This window comes from Mytilus edulis, chromosome 4, assembly GCF_963676685.1.
Source record: "Mytilus edulis chromosome 4, xbMytEdul2.2, whole genome shotgun sequence".
Classification (NCBI taxonomy): domain Eukaryota; kingdom Metazoa; phylum Mollusca; class Bivalvia; order Mytilida; family Mytilidae; genus Mytilus; species Mytilus edulis.
In genome coordinates this window covers 77,099,605-77,118,174 of record NC_092347.1, presented here as the reverse complement: position 1 = coordinate 77,118,174, position 18,570 = coordinate 77,099,605, and the positions used below count along the sequence as shown (strand labels likewise).

General features: G+C 31.2%; 1 protein-coding gene and 1 long non-coding RNA gene across 2 annotated transcripts; both read left to right on the top strand.

Moving 5' to 3' along the window:
* Positions 1 to 1,477: 1,477 nt before the first annotated feature.
* LOC139518527 (uncharacterized) lies at positions 1,478 to 2,522 on the top strand. Its single transcript, XR_011663395.1, has 2 exons — positions 1,478 to 1,640; positions 2,436 to 2,522. It is a non-coding gene; the product is annotated as an uncharacterized lncRNA (long non-coding RNA).
* Positions 2,523 to 11,442: 8,920 nt separating this feature from the next.
* On the top strand, positions 11,443 to 14,135 carry LOC139518526 (uncharacterized). The gene is made up of 3 exons (XM_071310027.1): positions 11,443 to 11,527; positions 12,941 to 13,097; positions 14,034 to 14,135. The coding sequence occupies exons 1-3, from the start codon at positions 11,455 to 11,457 to the stop codon at positions 14,095 to 14,097; spliced, it is 294 nt and encodes a 97-aa protein (XP_071166128.1). The 5' UTR covers positions 11,443 to 11,454; the 3' UTR covers positions 14,098 to 14,135.
* Positions 14,136 to 18,570: the final 4,435 nt, after the last annotated feature.

Below are 18,570 nucleotides of genomic sequence, written 5' to 3'. Positions count from 1 at the left end.
ATTATAGTTTATGAACTATTGTATAAATTTATTTCAAAGAATTTGAAAGGTATATTGTAGTATTAATAAAATTGAGAATGGAAATGGGGAATGTGTCAAAGAGATAACAACCCAACCAAATAAAAAAACAACAGCAGAAGGTCACCAACAGGTCTTCAATGTAGCGCGAAATTCCTCCACCCGGAGGCGTCCTTCAGCTGGCCCCTAAACAAATATATACTAGTTCAGTGATAATGAACGCCATACTAATTTCCAAATTGTACACAAGAAACTAAAATTAAAATAATACAAGACTAACAAAGGCCAGAGGCTCCTGACTTGGGACAGGCGCAAAAATGCGGCGGGGTTAAACATGTTTGTGAGATCTCAACCCTCCCGCAAAACGCATAACAATACGCACATTAAAATTCAGTTCAAGAGAAGTCCGAGTCTGATGTCAGATGATGTAACCAAAGAAAATAAACAAAATGACAATAATACATAAATAACAACAGACTACTAGCAGTTAACTGACATGCCAGACTTCAATTAAACTGACTGACAGATTATGATTTCATCATATGAACACCAGGCACAGTTTGTTATTTATCTGATATGACTATTCTTCATTTGTTCCACAAATAGTCTTAAACGAAAGATTTGATGTGTCGGATTGCAATGTTATTCAAAGCATATCATTATTCCCTTAGTGTGCTGAAGTGAAATATCATTTAACTGCAATAGGTTTTAAATATCAATACTTATTGTGTACAACTAGATATAATGAGCATAAAATATAACTTAACAAGAAGTTGAAAAGTGTATGGAATGAAGTATAATTTTTATTTTACATGTTCATTTTGACAATTTGTATAGTGCAATCATACGTCATCGTTCTAACAGTTTTTATTTTGGAAATTTTTGAAATATTTGAAATTTAACTCTTCAAGGTTTATTTTTTATTTTAACTATATATCATTTACTTATAAATTTAGTTATATATAGTTTATGAACTTATCGTCTTTTTTGCTTGATTCAAACTTTATTGTAAATATTTAAAAATCGTCGAATGAGCAATCAAGAATTAAACTTTCAAATTTAAAGTAAGGGCTCTACCATTAATGATTTAAATTCCTTGGAAAAAGCCATCTGCTGTCCTTATGAAGGTTTACTGTTACAGTAGATAAATACTATCAAATATAATATTGATAGGAAATTCGGAACATCTTAATGTGGTATGTGTGTCTTTCGCCATCTTTGATTGTCAAAAAAAGAGAATCTAAGGTCAAGATTTTCAATCTAGTTAGCAAAATGTGATATAGAAATACAGACAACAAATGTGATTTGCATGTAGAAGAACAAATTTATAAGATTATAATTTCTAAATATTAATATTTTTACAAGTGTAGATTATTTTTGTTTGATTTTTAATGTTTTCAAATTGACATTTAAGAGGAAGTTACTCTTCAAGAAAGATGTGACAGATTTTTTCTTTCTATTTTAGATACGTTATTCCAAACTGATGAACTGAAAACATTAGTAGACGGGATTGTAGGTACAGTAGGTACTGATGCAACTGAACAGGCATGTGAAACTGAATGTCACACACTCATCCAAGCAGATCATCTCCTTCAATTCGGATGTCCTTTGATTTGTAAAAGGTAAACATATATTGGTTATATTCTTTTTTTAACATTTAAGAGGATTTGTATATTATCATTGAAAGTATGTGTTAGTAATTTGATATATTTCTCGTCACCTCAAGTTTGTAATGCAACTGAGTGTATCGTTTTTGTGAAAAATAAACTAAATTTTGGTGAACTCTTAGACATTTCTCTGTCTTTGTCGTTTGGTATCTAGAATTTGTTAAACTATTCAAAATATTCTGTTCATCGAATGTATTTATAAGACATAATTTAAAGTATTTAATCTAATATACGGCACGTGAAACTGTTTTTGAAACACAAGTTAACCTTCTTAACCAATAGTTGTAATAGAAAATACAAACATTTTGATAACAAAATTTGAAATTCTGACAGAACAATCTAAATATTTTAAGATGAAAATTTGAAAGGTGGATAGCACATATAAAGAATAACATGACCACACAGTATATATGTAGAACAAAATACTAGTACATATAAGCAACACTTAACAACACATTCCTTAATATTGAACAATAAGACTGCATACAGTTTTATAAACAACCATCAAAATATGCTTGCTACTCTTGGACGTTAGCTAAGGTTCCCACAGCTGTTGGTGACTATACTGTCGCTTAAGAATACAAAAAAATATAAAAATAACATTCATGTTCCCTTTTCCTTAAATTCAATATGAATGTTACTTAAGATCAACAGCACTTCAAGGGAACATATTATAATCCAGATATATATGTATACATATTTATTTATTTAAATTATTTATTCAAATTATTTTTTATTTTATACCAACAGTTTCCAGAGTCTGGTTCACCGATTTGGACATGTAACAGTTGCCCCAACTTCTGTTTAGATACAACAAAAATAAATCTTCAAGACTAACATTATCTTGTTCTTTGTATTATCTAACATAAGTTTTGTGGACTACGTGTTGTTTAATCTTTTGTCATGCAACATCTGTCTATATGCCTATGCCTACTTAGTGGTTAAGCAACAACAAAATATCAAAAACATTAATTGCACCGTGCTTTGTTATGAATTACTTTATCTATATAAATAAAGAGATATTGTATGGTTGCCAATAAGTCAACTATCCACCAAAGTTCAAATGAAGTGGACGCATGTCTGAATAGGCTATCGATCGACTATCAACAAAAATGAAACCCAGACAGTATAGATGGCTGCGAATACTTTCTGATCAGTTCACAGAGAAAATCCCACGCCCGGAGACGGGCTCAGCTAGCTCCTAGAAATACATTGGTACTTGTTAATTGAAAATGAACGTAGGACTGAACTCAGAAACATACAAATGAACTGTAATTTGAAAAAAAACATACGAGATTATCAAAGGCCAGAGGCTCATGACTTGGGACAGGATAAAAAATGCAACGGGATTGAACACGTTTTATGAAATCTCTACCCTCCCTTATTCCTCTTTTTATTTCTCCGCTTAATTGATTAATTGTCTAATTTGTTTTTTTAATCCGTTTGAAGAGACCATTTTCTTTAAACAAGGTGAAAAAAAATGTAAGCTAATTGCCATAACATCTTAAAGATATGTTTTAACAAGTAAGAACTGTACATATATATAGGAAGATGTGGTGTTAGTGCCAATGAGACAACTCTCCATCCAAATAACAATTTATAAAAGTAAACCATAATAGGTCAATGAACGGCCTTCAGCACGGAGCCTTGGCTTACACCTAACAACAAGCTATAAAGGGCCCCAAAATTAATAGTGTAAAACCATTCAAACGGGAAAACCAACGGTCTAATTATAACCTGTATGATCAGGAGATAGGAGATTTTTATAACTGAGTTATTCTCTCATCTTTGAATATTATTCAGAATCTTCCTAGATACCAGAGATCAAACTGGTTTTTTTATTGATGGTTATGTTGGCCAGTCTTGGCCCTTTATGAAGTGATTAGCTTTGTTTGTATGTTTTTCGTTGTTTTCGATTTTATCTTCGGTATCTTCATTTCTCTTCCAAAGTTCTGTCCCGTTGTTGACGAAAGAGACAAATGACTATTAATCAAATATTACTAAAGATAAAATCATATGAGATTTTAAGCAGCAAATATAATAAATAACGAATTCAATTAAAGGATATTTGTTTGTTAAATGAATTGATGAATATTAAAAAGAATATGTGGTATGATTGCCAATGAGGAAACTGTCAACAAGAGACCAAAATGACACAGACATTAACAACTATAGGTCACCTTATGGCCTTCAACAATGAGCAAAGCCCATTTCGCATAGTCAGCTTTAAAATGCCCGACAACAACTGATGAAGATTGTTTTCAAACTATAAAATCACTATGATGCAGTAGAAATTTAAATTAACCTTACCGAAATTATTGTACGGCACTTCCTCTACAAATGCAGTTACGTAGCAATGATACATTGTCAAATAAATAACCCAAACTCTATGTTTATACTATATATGTCAAAGTTTATCCGAGTACACTTTAAAATGACGACCCGAGTTGACAGTCTTTTAAGTAACAAAAATGATAAATATTGAATTCAACAAATTCATTTTGAAAAAGACGCTTTCTACCTGGCAATTTGTAAAGTAAATTTTATAACTAATTGACAAAGATGAGTACTAATTTGAATTCACATTAAACGAATTCGGCAACATGTATATAATAATACTGTCATGCAAAATATAACATTTAATCATTTATAATGTACGTTATTACAATACTGTCTTAGTTATAACAACGAATGGTCCGAGTTGACTAATTAGTTGGTCAGATTTGACTCAGAATCAAGAGTCGAAACGAGCTGTCATATATATTCAGTTTACTATATGGACAAAGTAATTGGATAGAGGTCGCCATTGTCACCTACTGGAAATGATTCAAAATCTTCAGCCTGTGTTTAAATTTAATCTAAATCCTCCAGGCAAAGTTTATCTAGGATCAATCTGACCGTCATATTTATTTCATTTACAGTATTCATAAATGGTTACTGGTTGCTATATTATTTGCCAAAAAAATCTACTATGTGTGTGTCATTCCTGGTGTCGAGTTAAAATAGAAATAGCTAAGGCACTGATTGAAATATATAGCACAGAAACTCATTATTAATATTTACTTACTTTTACATGTACAACAGATAACAAGATTTGTTGAAAGTTATCAAAGGTACCCCGATTCATCAGTGACGCTCATGTCAAAATATTTATAAAGCCAAACTAGTACGGATGTGAAGAGCATTGAGGATCCAACATTTCAAAAAAAAGTTGTGCCAAATACGGCTCATGTAATTGAAGCTTCACAATTTATTATATACAAAACTTTCAATATCCTTTCAAGCATAATTTACATAAAAACCCACCAGAGCACTTAAGGGATAAAATAAACAGGACATCGTTCCCCTTTTTTGGTACGCTAAACGTCAATAAAACGGGAACGTCTAAAATAAGGGTAAACAGAAGGTGGGAACAGTCGTTAAGTCAGGGGATCCACCTTTTGCAAACTAGTAAGAAACTCAAGTATAAAAGATGTTCTTATTTAATGTGTTGCATTCAGCTTTGCATCGAGAATAGTTACATTTCATAAAGTATTTTCAAACTGTTTCATTTGTTTTCCAGTATGGAAGATAGTCTTGCCTGCTCTCTGATTCATAGTCTGATAGTTGTTACTATCTATATGAGAAAAACAAAGATTCCATCGCATAAAGAATGGGCTTACTTATGCTCAACAAAAAAATGAAAAAAAAAATGAAAACCACCTTAAAAATTGCATAAGCCAGAAAGTACCTTTATCAACAATGCTCAAAGGCAAAGACGTGCGTATTTGGAAGCCTAGGATGTATAAGAATCGACACAGTTGCTTATCATTGATGACGATGTATTTGGATACGTTTGCAAGCAACTAATCGTCTTTGATATGCGGTTGAAATTAACAAATAGTATGAAATTCAAAACAGTGTAGCTGTGGCCATTGATTGACACATTAAAATCATTCATTGACTGGGACAATTTAGGTGAACGTGTGTATGTAACGACCAATGCTCACTATGTACTTTTTAAAGAAACTTAAACTATGGGGTCACCAAAGGTTCTCAAAACCTAAATAAAGTAATTCGAAAAATTAATTAGAAATAACACGATATTTTGATTTATATCAATTATATAAATCAAAACACAAAGTTTATTCCTGATTAATTTTTCGAATTATTTTATAATTAAAGGCGTTAAGAAACCTTGGTGACCCCACAGTTTAAATGTCTATCGTAGGTACGTCATGAACAGTGGTTGTTACAGACAAACGTTCACGTAAATTGTCCCAGTCAATGGATGATTTTGATGGGTCAATCAATGGCCGCAGCTACACTGTTTTGAATTTCATACTAAAGCGATATTTAGGTCCCCTGTGTGATAAACAACGATCAGTTGACGAATCGTTTATGAAAAGTAGAAATGTTGAATCTCTCATATATGCGTTTACTCGGTCTTGATTATGCCCCAAAAGAACAAAAAAGAACAAAAAGCCCCCATGGTCTCTCATGTGTCTTTCTTTATGCTATCGTGTAGCTTGTGACACAACTATGTGGATTCTGCGTACTGATGTTGTTTTTCATCTTAACAACGTGTTTTATAGTTCTTTCATTTGTCTTTGTTCTATTATTAATATTACTTTTACTGTTTACTGGTTTTATGTGATATTCGTTTGATGTTGCTCCCGAGTGTTGCTCGGTACTTTTATTATATTTCTATTATGAATTACAATATACGTTGAACCACACACGCTAAAATCATTCAATCGTGTAGTGGATTTAACTATTTGTGGATTCTTATAAATTCTATTTATAACTTTTGGACTAGTTAAAAATCTCGGTCTATTTCTGAAAGGAGTTTGTCCGGTAAGACCCCTTTTTGGCCCAAAAATATAGCAGTATTACAAAATTGTTAAAATGTAAACTTTTAGTTATTTATTGGACAGTAGAGAGCTTCTGCTACACAAATATTGGCTGTTTTCTGACAATACAATGCAGATATATCGGATACTAGCACCAATTAGTTATACTAAATCACTGAAATCTTCACAAATCTAGCATTTTAGTTAAATTTTAGACGGTTTTCGTGTAAAACGAAAGTGGCCGCATTCGTGTTCATCCTTAAAATTAAAATGTAAGTTGTATTTGATGATATATATAGGTTGAGGATGAACATGGATGTGGCCACTTTCATTTTTGACAAAAATCATCTGAAAAGTGACATTTTTCGGCATATTTGGTTGATTTGTCATATTTGTGCTTGAATCGGTTAAAATATTTCACGTAAACTAATATCATCAAATAAAATAGACACTTTTAAAGTGTTAAAAAGTTGTCAAAATCTTTCGTCTGATGATCCTGAAATTTGAGACCAAAATCGGTCCTTACCGGACATCCTTTATTCTTACATACTTTTGACTTTTTAACCCTGTATGCTAACATTGCCTTTGTAAATTTTAAAATTGTTTGTATGCACATTGAACGACAAATTTATGTGACGTATAAAATCTTCTGACGTCAGACACTCAAATCAACAAATGTGTTCGTAGATAGTAGATGTTTTTGTGATCTGTTAAATTGTCCCTTTTAAATTGTTGTACGATGATGACTGATGTACCCATATTTTGACTGTTTTATTTATTGTGTTTGTTTATTTAACGCATCAATGTAAATATAACGGAATTTGGTGAGACTGTAATTAAAGTGAGAGGGTTAGCGCGACAGAACCAGGTTTAATCCACCATTTTCTACATTTGAAAATGCCTGTACCAAGTCAGGAATATGACAGTTCTTGTCCTTTCGTTTTTTATGCGCATTGCTATTTGATTTTGCCATGTGATTATGGACTTTCCGAATTGATTTTCCTCTAAGTTTAGTATTTTTGTGATTTACCTTTTTGCTTTCCATTGCTTTTTCTACTTCGCTGTTTTTACTTTTCGAATCACCGATAATTGACAGATAGTTTAACCAGTCTACATTATAAAATAAAAACACACAATTTTATTCAGTAGAACGTTTGCAATACAGATATCTCGACATTATTCGTTACCCAAAAATTATTAGTATCCAGTAATTTTCCTTCTATTATCTAGTCTATATAAACTTGTTACATCATTGCAATACACATTCTTGTATCAAAACAGACGCATCGTTTTCTGATTGGTTGTCTATTCTTTGACAAGTTCGGATTTGACCTCCAGTTATTGACACACAGCTAACCGATGGCTCCAGAATTATATCTAAGGAATAAATTGCCTGTGCGTCTCAATTTACCGGATATTACTGAAGACAATTTATCATTATTGTGCAAGTCATCAAAAGTCTAGTCCTATATCATTGATGCAATATCCTTGAATATGGTTGAGTTTCTTGTTGCAATATCCTTGAACATGGTTCAGTTTCTTGTTACAATATTCTTGAATAAATGATGTTAGATAATATGGAACAGGAGGCAATATTAATTTTCGATTGTAATATGAATAGAGATGCACATTACATATATTAAAACAACTCAAGGATCTTTCATGTGACGAAACAAAACAGAGAAAGAAGTTTAAAAAGAGTGAACATGGAATAAAAGAAATGCCCTTTACGATTGTATTAAAAGAATTCTTCACAATATAACGGATTATACTGTTATAATACTCGTTCATAACTATTTTTGGGGATGCTAGCGAATCAATTTGGAAACTTCATTGGCCTACAGAAGGATTCAAATGACAGATACAGTCGAGTTTGTTGTCAAATCAAAACGAGACAATAAGAACAAATTCAACTTGAGCTACGACAATAGCTGAAGTGAGAAAACATTGAAGGTACCAAGATAGGAAGATGATGTGGGCGCTATGCACCTAGAAATAATTCTTCTGTAGACTCTATGGTTCAGCGATTCGATATTCGTTATTGCAGATATGCTATGTCTTTAGTAGGGGTTCTGACACCTAACACTGATAAATCGTTAGATAATACAATCGATACCGTATAACGTCATTAAGACGTTAAGCAACCAGCAGCTAATCAATCGTCATCTACGGTCAACATTGCTATGAGGCAGTTTTAAAAACCTTAGTTTGATTTTTTTTATCAATGAAATTAAAATGTATATCCTTAGTCAGTGGATGTTGAAGTCATATTGAAAGTCTTTGTTTGATTGAGTATGTTATGATGACAAGCACGCTTTTAAAATTATAGACATAACCGATCGCAGAAAATACTGTTCGTCCAGATTTAATACTTCGTCCTGATTCACCAATATTCAAGTAGAATTGAGAATTAAAACGATGAAGAGTAGAAACGTTGAATGTGTCAAAGAGACAACAATTCGACTAAGGAGCCACAACAAAATACATAAGCTCATCAAAGAGTCTTTAACACAGCAAAAATTCGGCGGGCTTCAACAAGCGTCTAAACCAAAATGTGAACAAGTTAACCGAAAATGGACGTGACACTGTAATCCGAACATACAAATTAAACCAATTTTCTATATGAACCTTCTTTGTCTGATATTTGTTATGTTGGAGGTTTGAAAACAAGAGCATATTTCACAGTGAAAAAAGGGAATAAAACATACACATCAAAATTGTTACATGCGTACAACTTATGTGGCAAAGTAGAATGTCTGTATGATAATAGGTGACCACATTTTAAAGTACGAACATGATATAAAGGTTATCGATACTAAGAGGTTTGAAATACTATAAAAGACAAAGCGTGCGTTTATACTGTCTCACACTACATTTAATTGCAAGCAGGTAAGACTTTTTCCTAAATATTGTACATGTATTCTGTTACACTAAGTTTATTTGTTAGCTTTTTTGATGAGCTGAAATATACTTGACTCATGAATGCATTTTCCATTGAAACAAAAATATCTCAACATTTATTACATTTATTACAACACAATTGCTTTTGATGCTATTTGTCTGTACCAAAAATGAAAAAAAAAACGTTATCAGCTTCTCATATTTTGCATACATTTTACAGTACTTATGTGAATGAACATGGATTATCGTAAACTATCCTATACATGTATCACTACTTTAATATTTTTTCGTTATTTTTGTAACTTAAAAATCTTCCTATACTAAATGCAATAAAACATCATATTTTATTCCCTTGTCTATGTTTTATGTCTTGTGAACGATTATTTCTCTGTTTGTCTTTTTCAATTTTAGTCATAGTGTTGTCAATGTATTTTTATCTATGAATTGTACTATCCCTCTTGTATCTTTCGTCCCTCTTTAAGAAAAAAACTGGAAACAATCAAGGGATGAATTATGCCACTATATATGTTTGAAAAAAAAATTATTCCTCCATTATTTGTTTATTTTCAAATTGTCGTCACACGTCTTCAATTGGTTCAAACTATTTTTTTTACATCTTTACAAAATAGATCGTCATACTTTTTTGTACATATGTACGATCATTTCGATGTCTTTGCACTTAATGATTAATCATTAATAAAATCCGCCCATAGAGGACTATAGTTCCATAATGAAATTCCATGTTACATTCTAGTATATTTTTAAGTATCTTTTACCTTAACCATTTTGTTCAAGCATATCTTGATATCGGAGAAATGAGGTAGGTTTTTGGGGATTTTTATTCCAATCTAAACATTTCAAACCGATTTAAAAATAAACTTTTACAGCCTGCGGTTTCCTTTATTTGCTATATTATTGTTAGCGCTATAGAACCAGGTTTAATTCACCATTTTGTACATTTGAAAATGCCTGTACCAAGTCAGGAATATGACAGTAAGTCTTGTCCATTCGTTTTAGATGCGTTTTGTTATTTGATTTTGCCATGTGATTATGGACTTTCCGAATTAATTTTACTCTAAGTTGAGTATTTTTGTTATTTTACTTTTTGCTATATTAAATCACATTATATATGAATTATGTTTATCGTTATAACTTTTTGCCGAAACATTCTCTCTTGAACATTTGCTATTTAGTGTCTGAACAATGAAACTTCCCATCAAGGCCTAGTTTTGGCCCAAGAAAATAAAATGTTTGATAACCATTTCAAATTGGCAAATAATGTTTAGAAATGCATAGGGTCAAGAAATATAAATTAAAAACAGAAAGATTTTTATCTGCTGACGTCACAATTACGTCATAATATGTATTGTTTTCACAAAAACAATGAAAAATATAGAATTTATGCAATTTTCTATCATTATTTTCTTTGAGGAAACATCCTGCGCAGCCGAGAAACAAAAAAATAATTTATCAGAAGCTTTTTTATAACTATTGGCATAATCTCACCAAATTTAAAGTTGTTTCTTGGGTGAGCACATACTTTTCCAATCTAAAATATACTTAAAATTTGATGAAAAAACAAGGAAAATCACGAAATTTAACAAAATATGCAAATTAGGTCATGATTCGTTGCCATGGTAACTTGTTCGATGTCAAATTTGTTTTGTTTTTCTTAGTACCTTATACCTTAGTCAAGTTTTCAGTAATTTAAAAATATGTATAATAACTTTTAAATTTGCAGTAATTTTTGGGCCAAATAAGGGCCTTATTGCCCCCACTTCTTTGGCTATACTTTTTGGACTTTTTGGATTATAGCTCTTCATCATTTATATATATAAGCTTTGGATTTCAAATATTTTGGCCACGATCATCACTGAAGAGACATGTATTGTCGAAATGCGCATCTGGTGTAGAAAACATTGGTACCGTTAATGTTATTTCAATATAGTACCAAAGTGTCTGGATTATACACTGTATTTGGTTTGATTTTAACGTTTAATTACTTTTGTTATATTCTTTCAGTTACAACCTTGAAGATGAAACTTGCTTTTGCTTTATTGATGTTGTTACCAGTAGTGTTTTCTACACCACAGAAAAGACTTATTTTCGGTAAGTGCTCACATGGCAGTGATTTTCTCTTTAAGACACTGAAGTTTTAACTTCTTCAGTCAAAGGTGATTTAATATTTAGGTCTTTTTTTTATGATAAAGCTCTTCCCTTGGTTTCGGGTCTTGTAAATCATGGGCATTAGAATATTCAGGTGTTAACGTTCCTGAATAATCTACCTGACAATTTCCTGTATTGGATAATTCAGTAACTACTTTATTTGTGTACAACTTAATGACAAAACAGGAAACAACTGTGTTGTTTTTAATTGTTGTCACTAAAATGTAGAGTAAGTGGTAGTGTTTGGAAGAAAAAGTGACAATGAATTATAATTCTTAAGCTATAAAGCAAGCACATTTCGAAGATTTTAAAAGAAATTTTGTAGCCTGAGATGACTTTTTTTTTTATCTCATCTGACTTACTTTGTTTAAAACAATAATCATATGTTTTAGACACATGATTTAGAAAAATGTGATGCGCTGGATTGAAATGTAATTCAAAGTATATGATTCTCCTCCAAATGTGTCAACCTTATAATTAGGTGAAATATCATTTAAATTCAACATTTCTAAAATGTTTGATACTTATTGAGCAAAATACAACTCGGAGTATTAAATCCAACATTGTTTTTTGTTTTCTTACTCTCAAAATGTTGAAATTTGTAGTGAATGAAACGAAGTATGACAGTTTTAACTGATTTTATTTTTCATTTTGACAATATTTTTGATTCATGTTAATGTGACTGTTCTGACAGTTTTTATCTTGACCAATAGTGTAAACATGTACACTGTTTGTATTAAAAAATATCTTATGAAATATTTGGTTAGATATTGATGAAATTGTGAAAATCATGAACTTAACGTCTTTTTTTTTGCTGGATTATTCCCTTATCTTCTTTTATTCCAAATTTATCGTAAATAAAAACAAGTTAAATCAACTCATCGTGAATAAAGCTATAGTCGTGTTAAATTTGTTTTTATTTCATTTTTTGGGGTTTGAATGTTCTGTCGGCATACACCGACAGTTTTTGTATGTCAACACACATTTTGAAGACCAAATCGACAAAGTTCGAAACTTTTATATAGAATCAAAATTTCAAATTCAATCAAGTGCATATAATCTGTTAAATGTGTTTAACGGCTGCTGTACATATATAAATAGAAATATCGGGACGTCATATGAGGTTTAAATATAATTTTTATGAGTAAAAGACATAATGAGTTTATATCAGTGAGAAAACAACCCAAAATAAAAACAAGAAGATGGCATCTGAAAGTCAACATACAGTCTTCAAGCTTTAAATCAGAGCAAGTATATGTAATGGGTTCTTGCAATGAATATGCTTGGTTCTCCTGTTGATTTAGGATATAAATATATATTAAACAGAATTGTGACAGATTTATTTTCTCATTTTAGATACGCTATTCCAAACTGATGAACTGAAAACATTAGTAGACGGGATTGTAGGTACAGTAGGTACTGATGCAACTGAACAGGCATGTGAAACTGAATGTCACACACTCATCCAAGCAGATCATCTCCTTCAATTCGGATGTCCATTGATTTGTAAAAGGTAAACATAATACAGGAAAGATGTTTAGTAGCATGCTAAAGATGTATGAATGTTGTATATTGCATGTCAACTCAAGCTTTTTATGCTTCTGATTAGTATGTATGTCCTGGAGATTTAAAAACAAAATTTGAGTACACTCTATCACATTTTTGATAAAATAATTTTTTAATGAATTAAAACATTCTGTTGATTTGATATTTTATACGACATAATTGAAAGTTAAAAAAAATTAGATCGTACAGTGCATGAAACACCATTAGACTAATAATTGCGAATAGAAAATACATGCAACTCATAATAAATCTGTCAGACCCGGAACAGTCACAATATTTTAAGTCCAACCTGTCTAATTCATAATAAGGTTCTATTCCTTTATCAATGTGCTTACAATTTTTGGTTCACCAATATTGAGATTGTCATAAAAATTTATCAAAGATACCAAGATTTTGCAATGAAATTAATTATAATATGAAAGGTTTACTGAACTAGTCAGGTACGAACATCTGAGACGTTTGTAACACATAAAAAGGATAAATTGACCAGACAATATCGATAAATACATATAAACAATAACAAACAATACGTTGTTTCCCTCGGTTTTGGTGTGTTACCCCGATTTTGTTTTTTGTCCATGGTTTTATGAGTTTGAACAGCGGTTAACTATACTGTTGTCTTTATTTGTAAAGTTAGACTGACTGGTACATGCAATATGAAGTTGTGCTCTCTACTACTTGACGCTAGCTAAAACAAAAACACAGCTGTTTGTTGAATAATGCCGCTCAAGAAAAAAAAACAAATATGTGAATAAATTGTATTAATTTTTTCTAAAATTCAATATAAGATTTAACATTGAGAAGCAACATTGATTCAAGGAAATATGCTATATCTAATAAATACATATTATTTATCAAAGTATCTTTTATTTTATATTAACAGTTTCCAGACTCTGGTTAATCGCTTTGGACATTCAACATCAGCTCCTCTGCCAACGTCTATCTAATTGTAAATCAACAAAATAAATCAACAAGATTAACTGTACCATGCTTTTTCATGACTTAGTATATACTATAAAATAATGTAAAGATGTGGTATGATTTCAAACGAGACAACAACTGCCACAGTTCAAGGAACGGATGCAAGAAATTACAGACAACAAAATGGGTTTCGACAATGGGAAAACACCTTACCGTATTGTCGGTTATTGAAGAAAGACAATGAAAAGGGGAAACGTTACAGCTTTGTCTTAAGAAAACAGATACATTGAACTCTGACACAGTGTTAATCACACGTAACTCCTTTTTCTAAATGTGATAAATGTTAAAACTAAATTAATATGACACAGAAAGAATAAAAAGTTGTGTAAATTCACGAAATTGCTTCTAATAAAATCATTTTACAGTGAAGTCTATGGCTAAGTAAGGTTTATGAGTTAGATTTTTAGGCTTTGCACGAGTGCTTAATTCCTTTACTAATTATTAGCTATGACTTTTGAAACGTCAAAAATTGATATTGAAGCAGTTTTTTTCGCGGCATTTTTGGGAAAACCTTATAAATCTATTTATTGCATATTCAATGAATGCAATGATCATAATACTACGATTCGCCTCCTTCGTCAATATAATATAAACAACTAACAATTAGAAATTGACACTTTATTCAATATGGCATTAATTTTAAACAAGTGTGGACACCGATCAATGTGGATAGTATGTTTGGATGTTCGACAGTGTTTTCTGGTCAATAAATGTCTGACTGTTCCACATAAGGTTCTTTGAAATTTTCGAGCGCACCTTTTGCTCCAAGGACACGAAGTGACTCGAGAGAAAGAAAAAGTGTATAACAAGTGCAAACTGAAGAGTTTGATACAGAAAACGATATAGATGACATAAACATTGATCATTGTAAGGTGGGAAACAAAAAGTTTTTACATACAAAATCAAAATAAAGTAAAAAATGGCAACTCAAAATGATAAACAAACTGAACACAAAGACAACGACAAAATGGCGTCCTATGCCGAGGCCGTGAGGACCGAGACACAAAGTAAAAAAGTTGAAGATCCAGTAGGGCTATCATCGAACTTTCAATCACAAAAGCCAGTATTTATTCTAGAAGAAGAGTGGTTTGCCGGTAAATCCATAGAGAAGAAATACTGGAACTTTTCCAACACAGAAATGTTCTATAACCTGTCTCAAGTAGTGAAAAAGCATGCAATACGAGGATTGCAACGCGTCAAAGGTCTATGGCGAATATATTTAGATAGAGAAAGTGATAGAGAAACACTCATATCCAAAGGACTTTCTATTAGAGGTCAGAGCATGACAATCTATACCAGAAATCCTCGCTTCACAGAATATGATAAAGAAGAAACTATTAGAGTCAGAGTTAAAGATATACGCCTATCCGCAGACGACGGAGAGATACTATATGTTTTTGAAAGATATAACATCAAAATACTTTCACACTACAGAGAACGGTTAAGGTACAAAGATCTGAATACAAACTGTCAGACAGGAGACCGTATAATCATTTGCCTGAAATTTGAAAACCCTCTTCCAAGATTTCTAAAAATAGGAAAGTATGCTGCAAATATCATACATTATGGACAGCCAGGAAACAACCAGAAAATAATCTGTAGAAAGTGTCTTGAAGAAGGACACATAGCTGGTGAATGTACAAACGACTGGAAATGTAAAGGGTGTGGGAAGTCTGGTCACAAACAAGACGCGTGCACAGAAGGTTTGTTCACAGAGGATGAACAAGACAATACAGAAAGCTCAGAATCTGAGGAAGAGAAAGAGAACGAAACATCAAGCGCACAAACAGGAGATGTAGAAGGAAATGAAACTGATGGTAAATCAACAGAATCCAAGGAAAAGCAAAATAATAGAGAAAACCAGAAAGCGACACAAAACCTAAGTGACACAGAATTTGTAAATCCATATCAGTCAATTCCACAGGAAACCCAAAAGACCCCAAAAGACAATATCGGTAGAAATGACGAACGACGTAAAAAAAAGAAAGCAAAAAAACAGAATCAAACACAAAGTAATATGTCAGACTATGTACATGTTGTTAAAACATCAAATACAACTAGTGAAACAGTACCAAAAACACCAAAGTCAACAAATGTGAAGTGCCTTTTGAACGTATTTGAAAAGTCGCCAGTAACACCTCCAGAAGAATTACATCAAAGAGAAAATTGTTCAAAAAAGCAGAAAAAGTAACTGCAAGAAAAGTAATATGACACAATAACACATTAAATAAACAATGTATTTTTTAAATTGTAAATATCTCATTGTATTAACAATGTTCTTATGTTTATACAAAAAAAATATACAAAAATATTTAGTCTGCATGTGGTTTAATGAAACCAATGCGACAAAAAGATGTCACATTATTTGTATTGTATGCAAAAATAAGTTAGTAAACAAGTGTATACATTTAAATTTAAATGCTGCTAAGTTGCATGCAAGTATGAAAAATATTGTTACAAGATACATACTGGTTATGGTATTTAAACACGGGGAAAATCAGAACTTAAGTAAAACCCCCATTACAATAAACAAACTTGAATCAACTAACATAGAAAACACATGGTATTGTTTTTATTTACAAACGTCACATGATAGCAATATCACGTGGTATTGTTTATATGTACATTCATCACGTGACTGTGTCAATACACACTTGCGATATTATGAAGTCCAACAAACTAGGTCATTTAAATTAAGCACAGAGTTAACAATAATTGAAAGGTACGTTAGCGGAAAAAATATAAACAGAAAGAACAAACAAATAATGAAGGAAAATAAACAAAATAAACAAACTTAACTTTTCACACAAATGGCTCCTAAACCACTTCACATATGTTCTGTAAACACTCAAGGTTTACTGCAATCTGAAAAAAGAAAAAGATTATTTGAGTGGTGCAAACAGCAAAAATGTCAAATTTTAATGATGCAAGAAACACATTTTACCAGAAGTATGAATGACAATTTAAATAATGACTTACCTGGAGAAATCTTTCATAGTTGGGGTAGTAGCGCATCAAGGGGTGTAGCAATTTGGTTCACAAAACAAACAAAATATAACATTATAAATGAATTTAAAGATCAGGAGGGACGTTATCTATTAATTAATGTTGAACTAGGAGATAATATCTATTCTCTTATAAATATATATGCACCAAATATAGCAAAAAAAAGAAATGCTTTCTTTAAAAAAGTAAAAGACTGGACTCAAGAACATAGCTTAGGCCAAATTATAATGGGAAGAGATTTTAATGACATTCTAAAAATTAATGATACAAAAAATAAAAAAAACAAAAAAAAAATTTGACAAACCAGTTCACGGGCTTAAAACGCTCATAAAATATTTCAAATTTATAGATATATGGAGAGATAAAAACCCAACACAAATTCAATATACATGGCGTAGAAAATCAGGATTAGAAGCAACTCGAATCGACTTCTTCCTTGTAAGTAAGGAATGTAAAGCACAAATAGTCAAAGCAGATATAAGGCCTATTATATTAAAATCAACAGACCATAACGGTATTTCATTAAAAATCAGAACTCAAAAAGTAAACAGAGGAACAGGATACTGGAAATTAAACTCATCAATACTGAACGATAGAGACTACTGTTGTAATATAGAAAAACTAATAAAATATTACGAAAACAAGGAAAAAACGACAGAAAATATAGGTATACTGTGGGATAACTTTAAATCTGAAGTAAGGGACATTAGTCTAGATTTGTGCAAAAGAAAAGCAAAACAAAAAAGAGATAAAATTCAAACTTTTGAAAACGACCTTAATAAGCTAAATATTGATTAGACCAAAGTGAAAGTACTAATAATTCTGTATTAATTTCGCAGATAAATAATATATCTGAACAATTAGATCAATTATACCTTGAAAAAACTAAAGGAGCTCAAATAAGGTCAAGAGCAAAATGGATAGAAGAAGGTGAAAAAAATACTGCTTTTTTCTTGAATTTAGAAAAATCAAGACAAATAAATAAAAGTATAATAGAATTATATGACGATAAAGGCAATACTATAACAGACCAAACAGAAATTTTAAAAGAGGAAGTAAAATATTATGAAAAACTATATAAATCATCAAATCCAGATAAATTACATACTAAAGAGTATATTCAAAATACTAAAATAGAAAAAAAACTCTCAGATAAAGACAGTTATAGCTTAGAAGGGCTTGTGACATCAGAAAAAATTACAGAAGCAGTGTTTAAAATGAAACTTAATAAAGCACCAGGTTTAGATGGACTTAATGTAGAATTCTATAGAAAATTTTGGACCCAAATTCAAAAGATATTAACCAAAGTATATAATGAGTCATATAAAAAGAAAAGTTTAACAAATTCGGAAAAAAAGGGGGCAATTTCATTGATCTTTAAAAAGAATGATCCAAAATCTCTGGATAACTATAGGCCAATAACTTTACTAAAT